Genomic DNA, 25,713 nt, shown 5'->3' with positions numbered 1-25,713 from the left:
ATCGGTCCACTACTGAATGGTTTCCGCCCCACAAATTTGATTTTTGCTGCTTTCTATTAGGGGATTTGACCTAGTGCAAAAGTTAATCCAACGATACGTTAAAAACTGTGTGGGACATAAGATATGTCAATATTTGGCCCCGTCCCCACGAAGTCACATAAACTGTATGTGTTTTGGCAACCACATATAAAATATTTTAAATATTTATATATATATAATATATAAAAATATATAAAATAGTGCAGTACTGCAGCAACAACATAGCATGTAGCAGCAGATTTGGACACATGAGCTCATTTCAACAGTTCCACTTTGATCTGATGGGTCTGTTGATTAGGGAGGGGAGTACGGCTCATATCGTAGTCTAATTGGCTAATCTTCTTGTCAATCTAAATGATCTTGTCTGTGATTGGTTGTTGCCCGTGAAGCCTCGGAAGTGTCATTTTTGGACTTGAGCAAAACTTCGGCATATCTAGCGGTGGTGTGGCGGCGGCTGCGAGCTGATTCACAACTTTCGGAACGAAATGGCCACCAGAAAGCACTAAAAGAGGTATGTGTGAAAGCTTTTCTTCACACACGAAGGGAGACTGTTCTGTTATTTAACAGAATAGCCGTTGTTTTCTTTCCTAGTTAGTGGTAGTGTTGTGTTTGCGCTCCCAAGCATGAACCGAGTGTCATTGTCTTGTTTGGCCACAAGCTAGCCCCAACTTTCCTCTTGTAAGAAGGTGACGACAGACTCCATTAAAATGTGGTAATGTCTTCCCGCTAACTGTCCTTTCATAACTTATTGTAACCGTCGGCTTTTCTGAATAACTTAAATCACCTCTCCTGTACACCAGCAACACTCGTTCAGTCTAATTTCAGCTGATACCAACGACTATTTTTTTGCTAGTTCGTGTGTTGTTGTCATCATCTTCACCCATGGGGTTTACATTTCATGGATAAAGATGTTGCTTAGGAAAAAAAAACTCTGGGCCGAATTTACTGAAATGTCTTATATATTTAAGATTTTAAAAAATATATATTATGACCCATCTGTGTTCGCTGACAACTTAAAAATACGCGATTTGTTAACGGAGTTCGGGAGCGGTTCTCTCCACACATTAGACACATTCACAGACCTGCCTTCTCGTGACATTCAACACGAAAATATGAGGAATTATGTAGCTTGAATTATGTAACTATGCATCTAGCATTCCTGAACGTTTGTAGGAGAGTATAGGGCAGCACCAATGCTTTTGGGCGGGGGTTTAACTTGATGAAAATAAGTAAAATATACGGAAGTTGTTGTGAGCGAGTTCAGACATGTCTGGTGTCTCCTGTTGTCTCTTCTTGCCAGTGGTCTGCACTAATGATAATAATAATAATAATCACACCAATGTGGGTTTGCACTTGAGTTCCTTTCATAACTTTGCTGTTAGTCAGAGCATGTGCAGCATGCCTGAGGGATCTGCATGCAGCCTCTTTAAACTCCCTGCTGATGGCATTTAGTGAAAGATGAAACTTGGATATTTGGGTCATAAAAATGTGACGCATTCAGTTGCCGAAGAACGTCAAGACAAAATCTAATTTGAGCTATTATGACATTTTCAGTAGATTTGCCGTATTAGTGGCATGAAAATGTTGTTTGTATTAAAAATGGCATTTTATAAGCTGTAGAGCTGCAGCTTTTCTCACCTCGTGCAAAATTTGCTGACGGCAGGACTTGTCTGTGCCACATCACATATTTTCAGACACTGTAAACAGTGTGACAGACCTGTGAAAGTGGGACAATCTCATGCCAGTCAGGTTGACCTAAATACTCTGAAAAACACGCTGCTGAAAACTCCCTGGCTGTGTACGTACATCAACAGCATGCAGAAAAAGAAGGAGAATAAAGAGACGGGAGATTTTAGTTCCTCGCCACACCCGTATCATATAGACAGGAGATATTCAGTGCTGAAGTAAAACCAGCTTTGTTTGGCTAAGTGCCCGCCTGGCATTCACTTTGAGTATTTAGTAGGTTTTGGAAGGGGGGGGGCAGGATTATAAGACACAGGATTAAAGATATAGAGAGTGGCCCAGCACACTTTTTTTAGAGGATGAAAAAGAAAATCTATGTTGGCTGAGAACAGAGTCAGAGAGCAGACCTCTGTGTGGTGTCAGAGCGAGCGAGTGCCAGCCTCCATTATTGTGTAGATCTGCATTTGCATTCATGTGTATAATAAATGCATACTTGAGCTTTGTTTATTGTCATGTTTGTGTGGGATCGGGTCAAAAAATATGCTGAGAAAGTCAATTAGGACTTTCATTAAACAACTGCAGCTGAGCGCGGCTCCTGATTGGCTCAGCCAGCAGTGTGGGCGGGAACTCGATACCACGACTCCTGGACTTCACTGCACAGGCTCTGGCTCCAAATGACGTCACCAGAACAAGATGGCAGCACTCGTATCCGAGACCAATCACTGTTTGTGACCCGCAATCTCTGATTGGTTGATGAAGAAAAAATTAGTCAGCAGCTATTTTTGTTAATTGGTCAGAAAATAAAATGCAAAGCTTTACTTGCTTCTAGCTTCTTTGTGAGAGTTTTCTTCTGTTTTGTGTTTGATATCGTAGTAAACTGAAAATCTGATACAGTTAAAACATTCCTATGAACACAGTTTATGACTTGACTTTTTCTTGTACATGTAGAACTTTGTGCAGGTGATATTAGGTCTGATATTTACAGAAGGTCAGTAACATGGAGGCTTTGCTGTATGAAACCTTAAGTAGTGTTATGAGGGTGAAGTCACATGTTGTGATTAGTGGGCTGTTAAAAGCTGTTACCATACAGATGGCACGTAAAGCTTATAAGATGATGCATGCATCTTCATTTCATGGTCGGATATGTTAGGCAGGGTGTGGATGCAGGGCCACATGACGATACTGCATGTACTGTATGTGGCCTGTCACTGACTTCCTCTTTAGCTGCTGTAAAGGAAGCGTGGGGGACCAGGTTGTGTCTGCTCCGAGGAGGACGTACTGTAGCTCAGCAAAAGATTTACTTTGACACCGACTGAAGTGTTTTCATGATAAGGCAGGAACAGTAACCTGTTTCCTAATGAGTTTATGCTCTCAGTTGCTGGTTTGTTCTTCAGCACAGCATGATGTTCATTTTGTAAATTCTGGTCCCATTTAGAGTCAAACAGCCCGTAAAGCGGGTGATGATTTAAGGCGGGCTACTTTGCGATTGACAATGTGACCAGGGTTCTCAGTCAGGTCCAATCAGGATGTCCTCTCCAGCTCCACCTTTTCGTCCAAAATTTGGTTATTTCTATCTCCAAAAAGAAAAACTAGATGCCAACAGCCCTAATATCAAACTCGAGTCTTCAGAACAGAAGTCCGAGCACTTGGGATGCACTCACTTGACATGCTCAGTTGGTATCAATGATGACCAGTCGATTAATTGATCCGTGAGAAATTAATCTGAAGAATTCTCTTGATCATGTGGGTAATTGATCCAGTTTCTCATATGTGTGGTTAAACTTTAAGTAATGTAAAGAAATGTTTTTATGTCCTCTTAATCTGACAGAAAATCTCCTTGAGCTGTGGGAGACTGGCTGAACCATTAATCAATCACCAGATTGAACTGTTAATGAAAATAATCGTCAGGGGTTTGAAGTCCTCTTGATTCTGTCACTAAAAAAAAAAAAAAAAAGCAGACCGCACTGACAGGAAGACGTTCAGGTTGTTGTAAAAGGAAATTCATCTGATCTTTGGTTTCAGTGTGTCTGCAGTGTGAGCACACATTCCTGTGCTGTTTCACCTCCACTTTTAATATCAGCTTCAAGTGAGTGTGTCAGTCAGAGGTATGATTGAGTTATCCAGAAAAATCAAACCGTGTATTGGCTGTGTGTTTGTTCATTTGTGCTCTGATTGGATGAAAGTTTGAAGTGCTGTTGTGTTGAGACTGATGCTGTTAACGTTCAGACGTGGCGTGTTTGAGTCTTATCAGCTTAAACCAGTGAGAAATACTTTGTGGATTTGTGGTGAATTTGGTTGCATCTGCTGTTGGGAAAACCTCGACGTTCAGCTACGAGCTGTGTGACGTTAACGCTGGCTGTTGTTTTAAACCAGATAAAGTCGACATGTTGATGTTACTTTGTGCTGTGCTATCAGCTCTCCCCACACACTGAATGAGTTTGACATTAAAGCTTAGCCAAAATAACCAAGTGCAGCAGAGCAGCGGCGTTATTTTAATGATCTTTGATAACACATGTTAAGGTCACAGGAAGTAGCTTAATAAAGTGACTTGATGTTACCTGCCAAGAACAACCAGACTTCGCTCAGTCACTTTTGGTAGTAAGCACACCCACTGAGTATTTTATTTGTCCAAGGATGGTTTATTCGAGGTGGCCCAGTCCTTAATTAAACTGTACGTGAAGGTCCGTCTAATGCGCCGCTGCTGTCAGTCATAAAGTCGTGTCGGTTTCTGGCTGGTGGCAGTAGGAAGTGGTTTCCTTGTTGCTTCACATCCTCTGCCAGCTGAAAGGCTCCGCGTGCTGCAGGTTTTGCATTTTTATCATCCTTTGCTTGTGTTTATCGTAGACTTTATGTAGGATTTGTTCATCATAACCGTCTGTCCACGTTTATTTACACACACTTACACAACATTTAGTGTGTGAACATTTAGTTTGTGAGGCTGCTGTGTTCACCTGAAACTAAATGAAGTGATTGTGATTTATGCTATTGGTCAACCTCAGATAAATACACAACCACTGCTATTATGAGCCATGTAGTCTGATCAGGCTCTTTGTTTTAGATCTGATCTGATCTGATTTATTCCTGTTGCACTTCAGATTTCTGCTGCCACCCCAATACATTAAAGGACATTCATGTTTTGATGCTCACAGCAGAGAAAAGCGACATTTTAAACAATTCAACAGCAACAGCATCCCTGTTGTGCAGGATGATACACTGTGGGGTAAAGTCCTGATGAAAACTGTTTGCTTTCATTCATGTGAATATAAGCAAACTGACCAAGTGAACTTAAGAACAAGAAAATGACTGCATAGTTTGTTTATTCCTCTCCAGTTCACTGGTAAGCTGCAGTGAAAATGAAACCCGAGGAGCTGATTCGCAGTATGGGCGTGTGTTTGTGTGCCGCTTGCGTCGGGTAAATATTGTCCTGTCGTGTGTGTCAGGAGGAGGGAGGATGTCTGTGGAGGTGGACGTGTTGCTGCAGGAGGCCAAGGAAAGCATCGAGGCGGCCCAGAACTACCGCAGTGAGCTCCAGCAGCGTCTGCATGGCCTCAGCCAGGCCCGCAAACAGGTACCACCAAGTGTCCACACCGCACACACACACACTCACACACACACTCACACACTCTCCATCAAACAAACTCCACCAGGCTGGGGCAGCATGAAGTACGTTAACCCCTGACCAAACAAAATCCCAGGAGAGTATATTCTCTCTCCGTTATCTCTTCCTTCCTCCTGCTGTCTAGATTTACCCGTCCAGCTGCTCACAGTAAACAATGCTGCTATTTCCTGTTGCTGTGGACAGACAGCAAGACACAGAGGCGGACCAGGCTCAGACTTCATTTAGCACCACGTGTTTATACAAAGAGTGAAGCCGCACGTTTGGTTTTGTTTTGGACACATGAATGTCTTCGAGTGCTCTCACAGGACGACTGATGGGACGCCTGAGTTTGGTAAAAATTAGAAAGGAATGTAAGCTTGATTTTAAAGCCTGTTCAACACTTTGATGCAGAGTGAAATATCTCAGCATCTTCCCTGAGGCTAATCTGCTAACGCTGGTCATTTATCTGTGCCAACTGAACATTAAGAGCTAACAGTTTTTAACGAGCGTGTTAATACGCCGACTGTTGGCGTGCTGTCTGGACTGTACGTGTGCAGCGCGATGATTCGAGTCAAACTCAAACCGACAGGCTGACGAAAGCTGACTGTTTCAGTGATTTTGTGTAGAGCTCAGAGTGGACTGGATGAGCCTTTCCTACCCCGAGAGTCGGTCCAAACGCTGATGACGGTGTGATTATCCTGTAGCCGCTAGGCTGTGCAGCACGTTAAAGCAAAGAAGACTGTACTCCCAGTTTGTGTTTGTGTGGCGGAGACTCCCTCCACCCGATCCCAGCTGCTCCATCATACATTATCCTGTGGTTTTCTTTCCCACAGTCAGGATGGCGCACCACCATATTAAAGGAATGCAGGAAACATCACGCACACACACACACACAAACACACACACACACACACACAGAAGGAAAATAAGAAAGGAGACACCAGTGTGTGTGTGTGTGTGTGTGTGTGTGTTTGGAAACTCAGACAATACTATCACTGCTGCATCGTGTCCTCGGGAGAGGAGTCGCCCAAACACTTGGGAGAGCTCTCGCTTCTGTTTGGGCTGATGTCAGATCAGCTCCTGCCGTGTTTGACCGACTCTTCTGATGGCGTCTGCTCATGTTTTCAGTTCGGCTGTTATTTCACCAGCCCCAAAATATTGATCGCTTGCTCGTCTGTGTCGTGCTGATTGTCTCCAGGAAGTGATGCATTGCTTCCCGTGGAAAAGGTCCTCTGTCTGCTCAGCACACACACACACACACAGAGTTCAGTGTGATCAGTGTGACCGTGTGTGTGTGTTTGCGTTCTCATAGTCATACTGTCCCTGCTTTATCAGTGCAGCAGTTGTCAATCAGCCTTCCGTTTCCCGCTAACTCTCCATCACTCTCTGTGTATACTCACTGTGAAATTTGAACCTGTGTGTGTGTGTGTGTGTAAAAGTCCGTTCTGCAAAGAGGAACTGAAACATAACATAACTTGCTGGTTACAGACCAGCAAACTTCCTCACAAGCTGCTTGTCTTTGAGGGTAGTTTGTACTTGCACCGTGTGTCATAGTAGTAGTGGAAGTGGTAGTATTAGTTATAGTACCCATGTATCCATACATCTCCTTTCTCTGTAGCATATTAGCATATTAATAACACCAAATGGATGGATTCATCCGTGGCTGAAAATAGTCTCTGACAAATGCACTGTTTCCTCCTGTCTGTCTGTTGAAAAACTGCAGTGAGCAGCTGCTGACATGAACATGAAGCTTGATGTGTGAGGAGTTTTTAAAGACCTTCAGTAGGAACCACAAGGCTTGGAGATGAGAGTCACAGACAGGAAGTCAGACATTACTGAGACACAGACTGACACGTGTTTGGTCCTGCCTATCGTTTACCTTCCTCTTCTTCTTCTTGTCCTGTCTGTGTCCTGTAGGTCCGGGGCAGCTCGGGTCAGGCCCGCGAGGCCCTCCGGAGGCACTTTGCAGAGCTGCAGGTGGCATCATCTCGGTTGCTGGCGGAGCGACTGGCCACGCTGCTAGCTGAGGTGGACACCATCGAGGCAGACAGCGTCAGACCGCTGGATGAGTGCCAGAGCCTCATTGAAAACGGGGTGGGCCAGGCCGACGAGCTGCTGAGGGAGGGTGAGCCCCTTAATCAATGATCGAAATCCCTACTGCTGAAAAACCCTGAGCTGCAGTCTGAATATGAAGGAGTCTTTTTATGAATGTTTCTTACTGTTGAGTGACATAAACGACCACATGAGACTTAATAACAACAGCCATAAGCATTCATAAAGACTCCGTCGTGTTCATGTCAGCCTGTGTCTCTCTGTATCCAGGGGAAGCAGCTCTGCGTTGTGGTCTTGGGGAGAAGGACAAACTGGGCAGTTTCACCAAGAAGGCCATGCACATCCAACTGGACAGGTAGGACAGAGACGGAGACAGAAATGGACACGGAGGTGGAGACTGGAGACACTTCATACGGCCGCAGTGATTCAGGTGTTTTGCATCAGTCTTTTCTGTGGGTTTTCCAGCCTGCCGGAGGTGCCGGCGCTGGTGGACGTGCCGAGTGTTTCTGCCCAGCTGGACGACTCCCTGCTGGGTCTGCTGAGGGACCGGGTGTCCCGCCATGGCTCCGTCTCCTCCCACCCGCCCGTCCAGATAGAGGAGCTGCAGGAGAGACCCGGCAGCATCCTGGTCCGCTGGTGTAAGGTCAGCAGCAGGGAGGGCAGCGGAGTAAACGTCCTCACACACACACACACACACACACGCACACACACACGCACACACACATGTGGATGTAAACCTCTTTGTGTTGTATGTGTGCCTCAGGTGGACGAGGACTTCGCAGCAGCGGATTACCGGCTGCAGTACCGGCGCTCCGGCAGCGGGGGGAGCCAATATGAGGATGCCTACATTGGTCGGGACTGTGAGTTCCTGGTTCTGCACCTGGACCCTCACACAGATTACCTGTTCAGGGTGTGCGCCCGCGGGGAGGGTCGCACCGAGTGGAGCCCCTGGAGCATCCCGCAGACAGGATACACCACACTGGCAGCACACGGTGGGTGACCCACAGAGGGCAGCACGGGCGGGAATATGATCACGCTCAGTGTGGGAAACCCAGTGTACCTTCATACTCTGTGTGTGTGTGTGTGTGCGTGTGTTGTGTTCTGTCACCATCCAGAGTGGTGTCCGGGCACTGACGGCTACATCCTGAGCAGCAGGCGAAACATCGCTCTGCGTAACGACTCCTCCCAGTCGCGCTGCCCCGTCCTCTACTCCAACGCACCCACGTACTTCTGTGGCCAAACGCTGACCTTCAAGTATGCACGCACACACACACACACACACACACACTCTTACATGTTTATTTATGCCCTCTGGCTGATGGCTCTTGATTACAAATGAGGATGTCTGAAATCTTTATGTAAAGGATTTAAAATAACAAGTGTTGTTGTCTCATGTGTTGTGTGTGTGTGTGTGTGTGTGTGTGTGTGTAGGATCTCTGCAGCAGGTCAGATGGATCGGAGGGACAGTCTTGGTGTGTGTGTGGACAGTCAGAAAGGGGCGGAGTCACTTCAGAGAGACCAGTCCGTCTGCATCTCCACCAATGGTACGCTGACACACACACACACACACACACACACACACACACAGAAACCGTAAAGCACAATACTGAGTGTGTACGTCAGTGTCGTCATTAATGTGAAGGGATTCGTGTTCAATTTGTTGGTCGTTTTATTTAAAAAGTAAAGATTTGTTCTTGTGTCATAATAAAAAACAACCTAAAGAAATAAGAAAATAAAACAAGCAACAACAGACCTGGAAAAGCTCACAGAGTTCCAGACAGCTTCAGGTCAGACTGAGACAACGGAGACGGCGGAGCAGTAACCTCGAGGAAGAATCTTCAGCAGAATCTCGTTTAGTTTTAAACACGCCAACCAAAGGTCGACTGCGTCTGCGCCTGCATGACAGGAAGTAACTCCTCCAACCAGCAGGTGGCAGTCGTCTGAATCGTCATTCAGAAAAGACTGCAGATACAAAACACGACTCTCACTCACCGCTCAGACAGTTTCAGTCCATTTTCAGTTGCTTCGTTCCAGATTCCAGCTGCAGAACGACTGAGCTTTCGTTAACAGAATTAATTTGACAGCAGAGAGGAGACGACGACGTCATCTCCTGTCCTAAAATCCACCCACCAGAGGCAGGGAAGAAGACTGCAGGCTAGGACACGTGCAAAGCGTTTGGCTTTCCGAGCGTTTCAGGAGGAAGGAAATTGTCGGACCAGTCGGATCCACTCTGCTTGTTACTTGACTGAATTCTAAAAGTGTCAGACTTTGCGTGAATTGAAAAAGATGTGAGTAGTTCACACCCTGCTGGTGGTGAACACGTCTGTCAAACTGTGAGCTGAAGTAACGGCTGTGTGTTCGCCGTTCAGGTGCTGTGTTCGTCAACGGCAAAGAGATGACCAACCAGCTGCCCGCCATCACTGTGGGCTCCGCCGTCACCTTCGACATGGAGGTGGTGAACCTGATTCCCATCAGCAACAACAACCTGAGCGAAGGCGGCAGCTTCAAGCTGAGGGTGACCATCGGCTCGGGGAATCGGGAGGTGGTGTTCGATTGGCTGGTGGACCAGGCGGTGGACGGCCTCTTCTTCGGCTGCTCTTTCGTCCACTCCGGCTGGAAAGTGCTGGTGTTTTAACAGCTCCATCTGTCAGCTTTTTAAAAAGAGGAGTGCCAAGATGGATCCCTTAATGTGCTGGAGTTCAGGAGGTCACACTCCTCTCCAGTTTAAACTCCTCTCTTCTGTTGTTGTTCCTCCCGCACCTGAGCCACACCTGACAGGGTGACGAGTCTGGACAAATCAGTCTCCTTCTCCCCAGAATTTCTCCAGCAACTGTGAATCAGGTTTCCACGTTAGCAGCTACGCAGTATTTGTCTGTAATTCAGTGGTCAGCATGGTGGAAAGCCTGGAGCCCTGGAGCTTTTCCAGACACAGAACATCTCTGCAGCTAGCAGCCGCTGTGAAGGCTCAAGTGGAAGTGAAACCACGTGAAGCAGTTTTCAGGAGTGGATCTGTAGTCGTTTCCACAAAGTGCAGCTTCAGAACCTCTGAGCCACAGTGGGCAGGTTTCATTTCTGTTTGGAGGGGACATTAAACAAGTTCAAAGTGCAGTTCCTGGTGCTTCAGAGGGAATATTTTTGTGGAGGATGATGAGTTTTCCAGACAAACGTGCAACTGTCATCAGTCGTGATTCCAGTTCTGCTGCCTTCTTCAGTTTTACTTCTGCTTTCTCGATCAAAAACAGCTGCTTGTTTCTGTGGCTCGAGAGGCGCAGAGTCGATGTGTTTACATGCTTTTACAGTAAGAGTTCACAGCGATCTGATTCTGTCACATGTTGACCAGTCCTGGTCTTCGTCATCAGGGACGCGACTCAGAGAAACCTGATGTTCCCAGCTGGGTTTCTCCTGGAGCAAACCTGGGGCCTGTGTTTACATATATTCACAAAGTTTTGGAGCCGATCCAGTAGACTGTCAGTTGGGTCCGCTCGGGTTTTGTTAGCCACTCGCTACACTGAGTGTCTGGCAACATGACAGGAAGACCCCTGCGGAGATACTCACATGTCTGTGTTTTCTTACGGCCTTAATGTGCAGGTTTAGTTTAACGTGTGTGAAATCTGGTTGGTCCTGATGAGTCCAGACTCTGTGTGAAACCCTGTCAGTGTGGAGCAGCAGCCTCACAAACTCTGAACGACCGTCCTGCTGCTCGTCTTCAGGGAGCTCCCTCGGAGGACCCATAACTGTGTTCTTCTTGGCTTTTTTTAGTTTCTTTTTGTTTACAGCTTTCTTTGTTTTAGTTTGGCATCTCCCTTGCCGTGGGAGAAGACTTCCAGTGGGCTGTCGGTCTAAGCATCATCTTAACGTGGTGTCCATTCAGTCGCCGTTCCAAGGAGGACACATTAAGTTTTTGTCTTTGTTTGTTTGGGAGCAGCAAAAACCTGCCGCTACTGGTCTCTTTATTTTTATCTTATCAAAAACCCATCACTGTGAAACCTCATCCTGTGTTTTTCTTTGCCTCCTAAACTTGTTTAAAAGAACAGTTCACCAGAAACAACCTGACTGTTAGCTGTTATCTGTCTGAGTTTGGAGCTCAGCGGAAGCCAGCAGCCTGACAAAATGTCGGAAAAGGCGCCTCAAAGATCAAACTGTGTCTCATCAAATGCAATAATATAATAAATTAAAGTTGGACTGTTTCCAATCCGGAGTCTCTGCAGGTGTTCGAGTAAAAACCTCAGACTTTTACCGTCTTCATTTAATTATAAAATGTCAGGTCCTCGATTTTGGCTGACTGTTGCCCTATAACATAATCAAACTGTTACTTTGAATTATTTTAGCTTTTCTTGCCTTGACAATCCTAACAGTATTTAGTGAATCTGTTGGTTTGGTGGGACGGTGGGAGCCTGCGTGTGCTGGTTAAATAAATCTGTGAGGAGCTCATTCAGTCCAGTTTCAGTCTGTTAATCACAGTGAGTGAACCTCTTCTTCTGTGGTGGCGTAGAATATTTTAACTGTTACCATAACCAAATGAGAAGTTGGGTCCAGCATGGACCACCCAGCCGTTGACTGTCACGACCTCTGCGACCTTCAGTTAACGAAGGGAGAAAAGCATCTGAGAATTTGCCATTTTTACCCAACACTTGACCTGCTGTGACTAACTTATCACGTGTTGGTCAGGATGCTCTTCTACTTTTTTGGAGGCCACGGCTCCTGCCCGGTAGTTGCTAAAATCATATTTCCAGCATGTAAAATCCACATGATGTTACATCCCTGTTTTTGTACGAACAAACGAGACCAGCGTGAAGTTTGTCTCAGAGGTTTTTTTTTCCGAAAAGTCAAACCGTTCCTTTAACGACACATTTTGGCGACATGTATTTTCTAGTTATCAAAATGAGACAGAATAGCTGACGCCTGTGTGTTGATGTATGGAACCAAAAAGAAAATTACAAAAATCATCAGAGTGTCTCCAACCAGCATCACGGCTTTCCACCATATTTATGTTACTTTAACGAATGTCTTTGTGTGCTGTCAGTTTTATTCTGTGTTTTTTGACTTGTGTGGTGGAGCGAAGGCTGTTGGAGGCCAACATTTCAGCTCTTCTGAGTCTGTTTTTCAAGGACTGTTTTTGGGTCCAGCCCCAACCAACATGTCCTCTTCAGCTGTCTTCTTCAGAGATGTCTCCATGTTTGTCTGCTGATCTGAGGTCAGTGGTTTGTCCTTGTGGAGGACAGTGGAGCCCTGGATGGGTCCAGGTGAAGGTACAGATTTCCCGAAACCAGTGAACACAACTTGAGTGTATCTTCTGAGGGAGATTTGACAGTGCAGACAGCGACACCTGCTGGTCAAACATCTGCATTGCATTGTTCTCACTGCTGTCGTCGTTTGTTTTGTTCAATAAAGGTCATTATGAAGACTGATCACCCATCTGCCAAATGTTTGATGTAATGAGGATTTGTTTCCAGTGCTGACTGTTGTTTTAAAGAGTAAAGACTTGTGTTATTTGAGTAAAAATAGTGAAAGAAATGGACCACATGGTCTACCATAGTACAAAGTTGTTCTTTTAATAGAAAACCATTTAGACTCAACTGAAACAGATCACAACGTCAAGCTGGTTTTTACATAAATTGAAGAAATGTCTGGTTTTCTTGACATGGCTCCTCCCATCTTGTGCAAAACGCTGCTGGTCTCACGTGAATGAATGAAAAAAAAGAAAAACCTGCAGTGGGCTGCAGTCACGTATGAACCTGACGACTGCGTTCGCCCACAGCAGATCACGTCTGTGTGCTGGATTTGTCACCACCAGACTCCTCGCTGATGCAAAGCCTTCAAAGACTGGGGCCACAGGTGAATCCAGCTGTTGGTTCCAAAAATCTCAAACTGAAAATCTAAATGCTGCATCTGCACGTTGTGCCGTTTGACATCATTGGAGGACGGCAACGTCGAGTCGGATTGGGTCTGCGGTCTTCACAGGAGATCTGCAGCAAACTCATCCCCTTTGGTCTGTGAACTAAAACTACAAAACCTCCTGGGCGGCGTTCAGGTTTCCCAACAACCATATTCCAAAGCTCATTTACATATCAACAGCTGCAGCGACAAAAAAGACACTTCAGCTTTACCTGTTTGCAATTTAAGACTGCAGATAATCATTTTTCGTTTCATTTCATATTATTATTTTGTCAGTGAATCAATTGAACGATAAATTACAGAAAATTGCAGATCAGAGCCCAACCAAAACAGCGACTGACAGAAACGGTTCAGATGGGAAATCGATTTGGACGACTGCCTGATAAATGACTTGACTCCGTATGAGGGAGGCGTCGTGAGGGCTGTCAGACGACTGCAGCCTCACCCAGACGAAGCCAAACCAGTTACTACGACACAAAGACTGAGCTCAGAGGACACACTCTGCTCGTGTTGTGTCCAAACCGTCAAAACAAACTCGGCCTTGAAATGTGATGTGGTTTGGTTGTGGTTTGTCAGGAACAAAAAGATGGAGCACCAGTAGTAGAAACTGCACTGGAAGTGTGTGAATCCTCCTGATTCCTCTGCATGTGTAAACAGTAACAGAAACCCAGATGAGCCCTCAAGCTGGATTACTTTGACTCAGCTGCAGTGACAAACCTCTGATCCAGGATCTGATCACAGCTGTCCAGTGAACACTAGAATAAATATCACTGATGAGATGGAGGATGCAGGAGTGTGAAGCTGCAGCAGCCTCTTGTGAAATGTTGCCATTCGTCATCTGGACTCCGATCACCTGACATTTGATCAGATATCTGTGATGAATAGCGATGACACTGATGTGTTAACAAACCCTGTAAATAAGAAAACCTTTGGTGGAGCTGGAAGGTCACTGACTGGTGCCTCACGCTGAGGAAGACAGATCATCCCAGTTTGAGAACTAAACTGTAGAGCGAGCAATTCTGATTGGTCCTCAAAGTACGGAGAGGCTGCAGACACAGACTTTAAAATAACGGCGCTAAAGTGCAGAGAGCGACGGAGGAGCGCCGAACTGAACGATCAGGAGAAAAGCTGCGTCTGTGGATCTGAGCTGGAGCTCGTCAGGTTTCAGTCAGCAGCAGATGACTGCGTTTACTGTTCAAACCCTCCAAACCCTGTTGGCTCTAATGTCTGCACTGTGGAAGCCTGTTCCTGCCACTGTGATGGAAAAAAGATCCTGTAGGTCATGAAAATGAGACACTTTCTCAAACTTATGACTTATGATCTTGAAATACTCACGAGAGCATCAAATGTGGATTAATCCGCCACTCAAAATAGTCCCACAAACACAGCATTTCCTCCTGATTGGCTGAAACTGCAGCGTGCAGCCGTAGCAGCCAATGAGCTCGGAGCTGAGAGCCGCAGACAGGAAGTCACCGACACCTCCAGCTTTATCCCTCCTACAAAATGTGTCCCTACAAATCCAGACCGGAGGCTGAATTTGTTTTGTGCTCGCTTCATAGCTTTGTCGTTAACAAACTTCACGGCCTGGACATGAAGGGACAGGATGAGAATTAAAACTCTGCTGCAGCTAGCGTACGTCAGGACACATGACACAGAATAACAAGAAGATGACAATCAAGTCCTCGAATGACAAACGTCTCTCTGAAGAAAATGAAAAACAAACAATTTCATCGTGTTTCTGATGTAACCTGCTCTTAAAAACGTAATCCCTGCAGTAACCTGTGTGTGTTTGTCTGTCGCCTCGTCTCTCGTCCAATCCACTCGTCCTGTTCGTGTCTCTTCACTGACAGCCGGCGGTCGACTGTTCACTCACGGCAGCTCCTCCGCTCGCCTCCTGCTGCTCGCCTCCATTCTCACTGCAGGGCTTATACTCAGACGGATCGGGATCGGGATCGGGATCTGGCTCAGGCTGGGACTCCACAGCCGTCTCCCAGTCCTCCTCCTCCTCCTCTTCCTCCTCATCGTCCCTGTCTTTGTCTCTCTGACGGGTCTGACTCTGGATGAGGCGGATTCGGGCCATGGCCCGGTCGATGGTCAGCGTGCCGATCAGGTTGAAGTCGTGCATGCTGATCAGGTGCAGCAGGAAGTTGCGGCACAGGTTGTGTTTCACGATGTGGGCGCCGTTGTGTTCGGCAAACAGCAGGCAGGCCTCGTTCATCTGGTTGTCCGCTATGAAGCTGGAAAGAGAAAAGAGGAGTTTTCAAACATGCCGACTGGCTGAGTGCCGCGTTGGTCCGATTACGGCTTCATACGCACCCGCACTTCATGACGTGGAGGTTCCACAGCTTCATCATCTCCTTCTCCCCCTCGTTGACGTCCGTGAACTCCTCGATTTGCTGCAGTGAGAGCAGAGCGGTCAGACTTTACACAGGATGTGTTTGTTTACAGTGAGGAACAGTTTCTGAAGCAAACTGAAGGAACAAAAATGCAGAAACAGAACAGAATTAGCTGCAGCAAGGCAACATAACTGCTTCTGCTGCATCAGGGTCATTTCCTCTTCACGCTGACTTGACAAGGTCCTTCAGAACCAAAAGAAGACAAACATTTTAACACACAGAGCATGTCTAAGTGAAGCGCTCCTTTTTCTGTTCGTTCAGCTGTAAACTCACCTTGACGGTCTTTTCTTTGAGCCAGTCTGGGTCCCTCTCGTCCTCGCTGTCCACTTCCATCTCCTGAGCCCGCAGCGGCATGCAGCTGTCGCTGTGGAAGTAGAGCCGATTGTGTCCACTGATGTACGTCCTCTGTTGCTCCCGCTCGCCGTCCTCGGACTCCAGAAACTCAGACAGACTCGCCCTCGTCCTCTTCGGTCTGGACAGAAAAGGACAGAGGACAAAGATTGGACAAATCCTGATGTCTTCACAATGTGACAGGAGTTCAAAAGCTACAGAATGAAAGAGTAAAGAGTATCAGCAGAACCTGCAGGTGAGGACGTGGGTGACGGCGGTCCTCTTGACTGGGCCGTTCCTGCTGAAGGCGAAGCCCGGCTGGCTGTGGATATCCTGTGGGTTACCCGCATACGAACCGTCATAACTCTCGTTGATGGAGACCTCTATCTTTGCTCCTTTAGGGTGGGGCTGCCAAGGAGACCAGCAGAGGAACGTGTGAACAAAAAGAAGAACATCAAGTGGGATAAACATGGTTTCTCGTCTCACTCTCTCTGCACACAGACGACGTGATCCCGTCTCACCACGTAGTTGAAGATGAAGCGGGAGTGAGACAGTTTGAGGTGTTTGAGCAGACTGTAGAGCTTCCTGCAGTTCAGGGTGCACCAGGGACAGTGGAGGTCGTCTCTGGCCTCCGTCTGCTGCCGTGTGTTGTTGTTGTACTGGAACTGGACGGGAAAGGGAAGGACGGAGGAGGTGAGCGTGAGACACAAACTGACACAAACAGGAAAAGGACCTGTGAGGGGTGACTACAGGTCCAACATGACCTCCTGAACTTACAGGCTTCTGTCCAACATTTTGACTTTTGGACTTGACCACACTTTGGAGTTACTGGAAAACAATCCTACGCAGCCTCCACTAGAAATCATTTCCTTTAGAAGTTGAGTATTAATCTGCGTAAGTATCGACGGCTGTTCAGCCTCCATCAGTCAACTTCTCACCTGGAATTCCTGAATCAGAGGGAAGATAATCCCGCAAAACATAAAAATCACTTTTGCAGTTGGTTTGATCAGATCCAGATATTAATTATTCTGAGTCTGATGTTCAGTGATCCAGATTTATGAATTTCATCCCTTTGACTTAAATGTTCAGTTCAACAGATAAGCAACAACAGATGCTCCGAACTGTGCAAATCCACAGCTGATCGACTTCTAAATCCTACAAACAGTAGAACACTGATAACGTTAGCGTCACCGAATCTTCATCTGCATCTTCAAACAGAACGAACAAACGTTCGAAAGAAGCATTCGAATGTTGAGCAGAAGGTTAACGTTATGAACAAAGTTTCAAACTATTCGGCGCAGCCCTTTATATGTGGTCAAACTTTACGATGTACAAACTGCTTTGTCTGGGGCATAAACACACCTTTACTTTTCAGTTTTCACTTGGGGACGCAAAGTCGATACGGTGGTGGCGGTTAAGAGGCTTCACCCTCATAAAAACACACAGGATCGTTTGTCCTGTACGCTCTGACAGTTTCCAACAGGTGAGCTGCAGGTGATCTCCATGATAAAACTGTGGCAGTATACACAGACTCTCACAGGTGAAGGTGTGTCATGCAGATCCAGCATCAGGTGAGACTGACCTGGTAGAAGATGCGGAGTTTCTGTCGCGGCTCTGCTAAAACTGGTTCTCTTCTCATTTGCACGTCAGCATTTATGGATTCTTTGACAACTGCAGCACAGAGGAGAAATCACTGAGTGAATCATCAGAAATCCTCAAACAGACTGCTGCTCTCCAAGCTGCCGTTTCTTGCTCACCCAGAGTGTGTGTGGCCCTCAGGGCGCTGGGTCTGGGCTCCTGGTTGGAGTCAGAGTTTCGGGTGGCCAGAGGTTTGGCCACAGGTGCGGTGGAGCGATCGGAGGAGTTGCTGGTCCAGCGGAGGGTGAACTGCAGGGTGGGACCCTGAGAGAAACTCTCGAATGGAGGCAAACACTACAAAAACACAACAGAAACGTTTCACAGTGCCAGCTTAAAGCCCGTGTGTTTTCAACTTGACCAGAAACCAAACTGCACTGGAGCATCACATCGACTGTCCCCCCAGTGAAAAGAATAAACTGGTATGAGATCAAACTGCCTGCTCTGCGACCGTCTGGAATGAGATGGTGGATCTCAGCTGTTACCACAGCAACCCGCTCAGACAGACTGGTTATGTCTGGACACAAAACAACACACAGTTTGTCTTAAAGATCTGCAGTCTGAACAAATCTTCTGTCTCAGGTGTTGGACAGGACTGAACTACCTGTTGTTTTAGATTTGGTGTGGAAATCCCTTTAATGTGGAGCCCTGCTGGGTTAAATGCTGAATACTTTGACTTCCCTCCATCACACACACCTTTCCGTCCCGGATGGTCTCCCAGGTCGCCCTCTTCTTGTTGACGGGACACTCCTCCGTGTCTTGCATAGACACCTCGTACTCGCCATCTAACAGCTGCAGACGTCTGCACACAAGCGCACAACAACATCTGCTCACATGCTGATTCTGCGACAGACGAGAACGACACGTCTTCCTGTGTGACGGTTTGTGTGCAGGATTGTGGGAGCTTCACCTGTTTTTATCAAAGACAGTCATCTGGGCCACAAATGTGGTTTCTCCATCCTCTATGAGGGAGGAGCTCCTCCTCTTCCTGTTTGCCACTTCCTCTGTAATATCTGAAACAGACAGACGATGACGTGAGCCGCTCGACGACCACACATGATCTTAAAGACGACTGATGATCCTCAGTGACCACAAAGAGCCGAACGTCAGTGTGGTGATCGAGAAGAAAGACCATTAAAGAAAGAACTGGATTCACAAAACCTGGGCCACATCTTTCAGAAAATGATCACCTCTGTTGTGGTGACTCTCTCCATTGGTCAGGCCGTTCATCTGAGTTCGGGGGCACCCGGGCCTCGATACTCTGAAGAGCAGCGAGTAAGACTTGACCATGTGAGAGTTGCTGGGTTCAAACTCACTGCTGGGAACCAGCAGGGAGGGGAAAGAGCCCGGCTTGGCCTGGACTCCGGTGCTCGTGTCTGGGTTCAGAGGAACCTGCTTCTTCCCTGTTGGGACCTGCTTCACCGGACAGCTCACATCCTGGACAGGAGGAGGAGACATTTCAGGTGAAATTCAGTGTGGAAAAAAGCAGGAGGAGAAAAATGAAAAGGTCATGAAAAATGATGAGACATCACGTGACGTTGCACACCTTCCTCTTCTTGTGACAGACTTTGACCAGCAGCACCTCCAGGGATACAGAGTTCTGCTCATTCTCACAGTCCTGAGATGGCTTCCCTGACAAAACCACAACACAGAGGACTTCCTAAATCACTGGAAGGACTGTAAACATCAAATATAAAATAAACAAAAAAAGCCAATGAACGGCTGCTGTGAAGGACAAACTTACCAGCTTTATGAAAGAAGCCAGTGAAGGTGAGCTGCAGATTAGAGGCCAAGCTGTGGAAAACAAACACACGAACTTTTCCTTTAACAGGTGATGTTATATTTGATCAAATGTCCATAATATGGACAAAAAAAATAAAATAAAAACAATTCTGAGCTTTTTTTCCCCAACAATCTCAATCTCTGGTTGATTAGCGTAGTACAGCAGATATTTCTGAGAAATAAAGCTGCCAGCATTAAATGTTGAATATAAATTCAATGTCCAACTTCAATATCAAAGGAGTTTTATGAAAAGTGCACAGATTCAAGGTTTCCTCAGACAAGCCTTAGATCTGAGTGGAGGAGGATTTACCTGTGAGTTTCCTGTTCGCCTCTCATCTTTTCCACTTGGAACAACAGATTGTCAACCTTGGAGCTTTTCCTGTACATGCAGACAAACAGCAGGGGTTAGTGACAACGACAGCACCGCCAGCAGCACCGCCCGACACCAACACTGACCCAGCGGCACAATGACAGATCACTACAGAGGGGGGAAAATCCATCTTTCATGAGATTCGTTAAATACTATCGACCATACAGTAGTGCTGTTAATCATCCATCAGTCTGTGTCCAATCGATGATCTGTCATTGCTGCAAAGTGAAAACACCGATCCAGATCATCAGCTTTAAGATACGCCTTTATTTTGAAATTCCCATGAAACATCCTCCCTAGTGCCAGGCAGGAAACAAGGCAAGCAGCCAAGAAAAGATGATGAGAACATCTACTTCTCTCTGTGGAGTAATTCAGCAGTGAGGAAATATTTTGGAGAAAAGATGAGCCAGCAAGACAAAGCGCATGTCAAATACAGACAAACTGAACAGATTCTGGGAAAAAATGACTTTATAGAGACGGTACACAACAGTTTCCTTTGGGATTCCGCCATGAAAAGCCATGTGAGCTCTGTGTTGACGAGTCTGTATTGTTCTGTCGTTTATGAGTCATCAGTTCACATCCCTATAAGCAGCCGAACGCAAGTGAAATGAAAAACATGCCCGCCTGGCTCAAATTGGCGGGCTGTCAGCGGGGTTTCCGAGCGCGCAGAGAGTTCGACGATCTCACATAATTTCCAGTTGTGTCCAACTTCAACCTGAGCAGACGTGTAATGAGCCAAAGTAACTGAAAACACCTGCGAGGCCGTGCAGAGCCTGCAGAAAGAAGGAAACCAACTTTATGTCTTCAGGCTGCGTTCAGACCGACATCAGGGTGAATGTCATTATATCACTGCTGTCGGCTGGGTGCCTTTTGCTTTGACGGGCTTATAGTTACATAAATCAAACATGAAGAGGACATGAGATCAAGCCCAGGCAGGGGAGGCTGTGGAGCCACTCTGAAAAAAGCTCTTCAGAAAATCCAGCACAGGAGGGAAACTCTGTCCTGCTCAGACACTTTGACTCCAGGGCAGCTTTGCATTAACACCAAACCAGTCTGAGTTAGAGAACATGAACAGAATTTAATCTAAAGTATGAAATCCACTGCCTTTCTGTCTATTCAGCGAATGTCTCAGTTAGCGTGGAGCTGATTCATCCCAGATCTCAGGCAACGTCTCATACGACTGAAGCGAGCACGAGTCGAGCGCAGCAGAAAGTGAAACTGAGCTGCAGCGGATCGACGTGTCACCTGGTTCGCTGCCTCCACTTCAAATCAGGAATTACACACGACCCAACGGCTGCCATTTTTAGTCCTCATTGAAGTCCCAGAAATGAGTGCACCTCAAAGCGCCAAGACTGATGTCCAAATAAGGACTGCAAAAAACTCATTAGCAAGTGATGATTGTAATACAGACGGGCTGGTGGCCTTTCAGAAAACAATCATCAAGAATCAAACAGAAACAAACCTGGAAAAAGGCTGAATGAACTATGATGTAACAAAGAGAATTTATTTCATAACACCTGTTAAACTAATGCTCAAACAAGCAAAAATAACTAAAATTAATCGTTTGGCAGAACATTTGGCAGTTGATCTAGCTGCGACTATGACCTTTATTCCACAAAAAAAGTGAAATTATCATTTATCAATAATAAAAATCTTTGTTAGTTGCTGCCATAGTCAATGTGATATTGGACTTTTGGTACCAATGCCAAGACAAGAATGTTTAGAAACCTTATTTTCATACATATTTCTGCAAAGTCTGTACACAAACAGTGACACAAGAACATGCCGATAACAACTCTGCACGTTTTGGTTCTCTCATCACAGTTATGCAGCCTGAGCTTTTTCTTTAATGCAGAAAACAAATGCATGACCTCACCGATGGCTCATCATATCGTCCACGTGATAACACCAGATGAGGCTCTCTGTATTTTAACACACCCCCTCAGTGCAGGCTGAACCACAAGCGGCCCCGTGTGTATTCTGTGCTGAGCCCGTATGCAAAGCAGCCTAACTGAAAACGTCTCTGCTATCTCAGCTTTAACTGACACAGGCAGCCCCCAACTACAGCAGCCGCCATGTCGGTTAACTTTCATTCCAGATAACACCTGACCTGCTTTTTTGACACCCGGTTCCACTCTAACACACAGTTATGAAACCTGAAGCGGACAGAAACAAAGCCATAAAAACACACACGGAGTGAGATAACCCAAAACCACCAAGCAAACGCTTGCCTTGGGAAAACAGATTGTTCTGCATCACAACAAGCTATGAAGAACTGAAAGGGTTTTTGGTTTTTCTTTACCTTTTGACATTATTCCTTGAGTTTCTGTGGGACATGTAGGTGAGTGTCCTGTGCAAGAATATAGGCTGAGGTGTAACAGAGAGACATAAAAGAAAACATGAAGGGTTACAATTGCACTGCAACACATCAGGAGGTACAAAAATATTTCCTCTTATCTCAAATGATCAAAATAATCACGTGACTACTTTCAAGAAAAGGCAGCACTCACCGCGATCAAGTTCCTGGTGCGGAGGAACCTGTAGATTTGGGTTGGTTCTGCAATCACATGTGGTTCATCATCAGCACGCTATTTGATGTGTTATTCATCATTTAAATACGAAAAGCACAGTAAACTCAGTGCACTTTGTGCTGAAACAGTCATTCATTTCATGAGTGAAAACTTATTTAATACTTCTATAATATGAGTCATTTATCAAGTGAAACTAAATAAAAGTAAAGTGACATATTTTGTCATTGGAGGGAACTCACTCCAACGAAATTTGTTCTCTGCATTTAACCCACCCAAGTGACGTGCACACACACACAGCAAACCCGGGGCAGTGGGCGACCGCGTGCAGCGCCCGGGGAGCAGTGGGGGTTAGGTACCTTGCTCAAGGGTACCTCAGCCATGGACACCGGGACGGGGAATCGAACCAGCGATCCACCGGTTACGGGTCCGACACCCTAACCGCTGATCCACGACTGCCCACTAAACAGAGAGAATCTTACTGCTTTTCTCTGCCTAATGTTTTATATTTCACTCGGGCAACAAAAGATATCTGAAGGCATCAAGTCATTACTTGGGTAATTTAGACTTTTTATAAAGTGCATTGCAGCAGTGAGACTAAAACATATGGCTAAACGGTAAAAAGAATTAAACAGTTAAGTTACATTCCTGCCCATGTTCAATAACCTTTTACTTTCATCTTGTAAGTGAATTAAACATGCAAACAACCAGAGAGCGTCTAAGTTACATAACAGAAATATAAAGTATGACAGCAGTGAAACACGTGGATTTAACAGTAAATGGACTCTAAACGCTACAGTGCAGCATTAACAAGGACGTGCCTCGTCGTGATAGCAGCTGTAAAATGATCTCCTCCAACCCTGCAGCCCCTCACCACTCTCACGGCCACCGTGAAGCTTCCTGTGACCTTTAATTAAACTCTGACACTCATATCAATAAATATGCAACTTGGTGACAGCAGAAACTCACTCTCGAAGGCCTGCAGGAACAACTCGTGGTCGGCTTGAATGAGTTGCAGGTTGGGCTTCTTGGCTGCAGCCATGGCAGTGGAGGACGACTGGTACAAGCCGTTGGCTTTTCCTCCAGAACCAAAACCCACCGGGTGACTTCCACTCGAGGAGCTCTGCTTCTGTGGAGCCATGGCCAGAAAATGGCTCAAGCTACTGTCCCACCACCAGATGTGAATTGGTGTAAAAGAAAAAAAATAGACCCAAACTCCGGTCCTCTTCCTTTGTCAAAACAAAAGAACAGCGTTTGCAGCAAACCAAGCCGGTTAGGAGAAACACTGTTGACTGTTCATTTTAAAAGGCGGAATGTGGAAGTTTCAGCCTCTTAGAATTGACGCTGAACAAGCCACGACCCGGTGCTTTCGTTTAGATACCGGTTTGGCACGTACAGAGGTCGGTGAACAGGCTTGAAATGCGCGAAACAAGATATCAGCCTCCGGCAAGCTGACGCGGCTTGCTAGCTAACTGGCTAACTTCCTTAGCCAGCTAGCAATAACCCCGGGATAACTGGCGAGTATTATCCGGCACTCTGATTTCACTGATTAAAATTTCAAACGCTGCTGACAAACGACAGCTGGTTAAACACAGAAAAGACACACGCTTTCCGAAGTTTCGATGCCTTAATTAAAAAAAATCGCATTATATCTCGCCTAGCGCTTGATGGCAAGTTGAGTTAGCGACAATGTTAAGCAAGACAAAATAACACAGACTATCCGGGTAGTATTTTCTGAATAAATTCTGATTTAAATATAAAGTTGTTAACGGCATGCTTCACCCAGTTTGTGTTATGCAGATGCCAGTATGGAAGCCAGAAATACATCTGCATGGAAACACTTACACTTAGTTAAACACATATTATCTCAAAGTGGCGCCTTGATCAATTTCAGGCTTTTATTTTGAAGGCGGAGCACACGTGAGTTTCCTCTTCTTTGGCCTAACATCTTTGAATTGATAAGAGAAGGCTGAAGCTTCCACTGCGACTTCTGTTGAAAGATCCCGCCTTCTAACAGCTCTATCCAATCACTGTTCTTGTTTGTGAGACTCTGTGCTCCCATTGGTCAGTATATTGGCCGGGTCTCGCTGTACGAATTTTGAGCAGGCAAAGGCACATTTGCCGCCTGCAGCATGGCGAGTCAGGTCTAAATAAGGTCAGAAACATAAAACGGAATTAAAACTCGTGAAATACACCTCGAGTCAAAGTTACCCGTTATAATGATGTTTAGGGGGAAACAAAGTTTTAAATAAGAACATCAGCAGTTGTATATCAATTTTTCTTTTCTCTTGAGATCATCACATTTAAAATCATTAAAAATATAATAATTGTAAAGACATCAACTGTTAAAATCAAAATCAGGTGGAATGTTGTTTTTTTTGTTTGTTTTTTTAACCAAATGATTGATAGATTAAATTTTCTATTCTTGAAAATCAAGTACTGTCAGTGCTATGTAGCAGAATTCATGCCAGTATCCAGCAATTAGGCTAATTGTCACGATAATTAAAAACTCAAACTGTTAAAATTACAAACAAGTACAAGAATTCATGAATGTGTACATCATTTCATTTGTAGATGGATGTTCATTAATATAATATTTAATAACTATTTTTATTTTATTTATTTATTTTCAGTACAAACATAAATTCAGAATCAGAATCAGAATTCCTTTATTTATCCCCGAAGGGAAATTCTTTTTCGTACAGACTTTGCACTTGCAGTATTCCCGACTAAGAAAGAAAAGTGAAAGGTATAAAAATAGGATAAACAAAACAAGATAAGTATAAATCTAAAATCTAAAAGTACAGGTATTTACAAATGTGTTCAAAATTTTAAAAAAGTTAAAAATACAGGTGTGTACATGTGTAAAAACAATATGTACATTGTATATATAAAGTGAGTGTGTCCATCACAGTGCTGAGTTTAACAGTTTGATGGCGACAGGTAGGAATGATTTCCTGTGTCGCTCTGTGGTGCATCGTGGCAGTATGAGTCTGTTGCTGAACGAGCTCCTGTAGCCGATCAGCACATTGTGGAGAGGGTGAGAGGGAAAGTCCAGTATCCTCCTCTCAGACACCACTGTCAGAGAGTCCAGTTCCTCTCCCACAACATGGCGGCCTTCTTGATGATTCTGTTGAGTCTGTTAGTGTCCCTCACCCTCAGGCAGCTGCCCCAGCAGACAGCAGCATATGTGATGGCTCTGGACACCACCGGCTCATAGAACATCCTCAGCATCGTCCTGCAGGTGTTGAAGGACCTCAGCCGCCTCAGAAAGTAGAGGCGACTCTGGCCCTTTCTGAAGACAGTGTTCATAAACATATTACAATTCTTTGTGGAGAAATATAAAGGTGTGGTTAAAATTGACAATGGTAATAATCACTCTTGATGAGGTTCAAGATTAGCACA

The 25,713-nt window shown here is 45.6% G+C and overlaps 2 protein-coding genes across 4 annotated transcripts; one reads left to right on the top strand and one right to left on the bottom strand.

Moving 5' to 3' along the window:
- Positions 1–432: 432 nt before the first annotated feature.
- On the top strand, positions 433–12,781 carry crlf3 (cytokine receptor-like factor 3). 3 transcript variants are annotated; one of them, XM_046414539.1, is made up of 9 exons: positions 433–550; positions 5,163–5,290; positions 7,238–7,445; positions 7,643–7,727; positions 7,838–8,015; positions 8,136–8,364; positions 8,488–8,626; positions 8,804–8,916; positions 9,742–12,781. In XM_046414539.1, the coding sequence occupies exons 2-9, from the start codon at positions 5,174–5,176 to the stop codon at positions 10,005–10,007; spliced, it is 1,335 nt and encodes a 444-aa protein (XP_046270495.1). In that variant the 5' UTR covers positions 433–550; positions 5,163–5,173; the 3' UTR covers positions 10,008–12,781. The 3 variants fall into 3 exon arrangements, with proteins under 3 accessions (XP_046270495.1, XP_046270497.1, XP_046270496.1); XM_046414541.1 differs by lacking the exon at positions 433–550 and adding an exon at positions 3,694–3,808; XM_046414540.1 differs by lacking the exon at positions 433–550 and adding an exon at positions 3,703–3,827.
- A 119-nt stretch (positions 12,782–12,900) lies between these two features.
- LOC124072829 (polycomb protein suz12-B-like) lies at positions 12,901–24,161 on the bottom strand. Its single transcript, XM_046414538.1, has 16 exons — positions 23,278–24,161; positions 22,291–22,337; positions 22,083–22,147; positions 19,721–19,789; positions 19,373–19,422; positions 19,175–19,260; positions 18,819–19,065; positions 18,539–18,641; positions 18,325–18,430; positions 17,751–17,925; positions 17,576–17,664; positions 16,515–16,658; positions 16,244–16,401; positions 15,937–16,135; positions 15,584–15,663; positions 12,901–15,504 (listed from the first exon to the last, which is right to left on the bottom strand). Exons 1-16 carry the CDS (start codon positions 23,447–23,449, stop codon positions 15,108–15,110), a joined length of 2,187 nt encoding a protein of 728 aa, XP_046270494.1. The 5' UTR covers positions 23,450–24,161; the 3' UTR covers positions 12,901–15,107.
- Between the last annotated feature and the right edge of the window lie 1,552 nt (positions 24,162–25,713).

Source organism: Scatophagus argus, chromosome 16, assembly GCF_020382885.2.
Source record: "Scatophagus argus isolate fScaArg1 chromosome 16, fScaArg1.pri, whole genome shotgun sequence".
Classification (NCBI taxonomy): domain Eukaryota; kingdom Metazoa; phylum Chordata; class Actinopteri; family Scatophagidae; genus Scatophagus; species Scatophagus argus.
The sequence above is the reverse complement of the archived record's forward strand: the minus strand, read 5'-3'. Positions and strand labels throughout refer to the sequence as shown.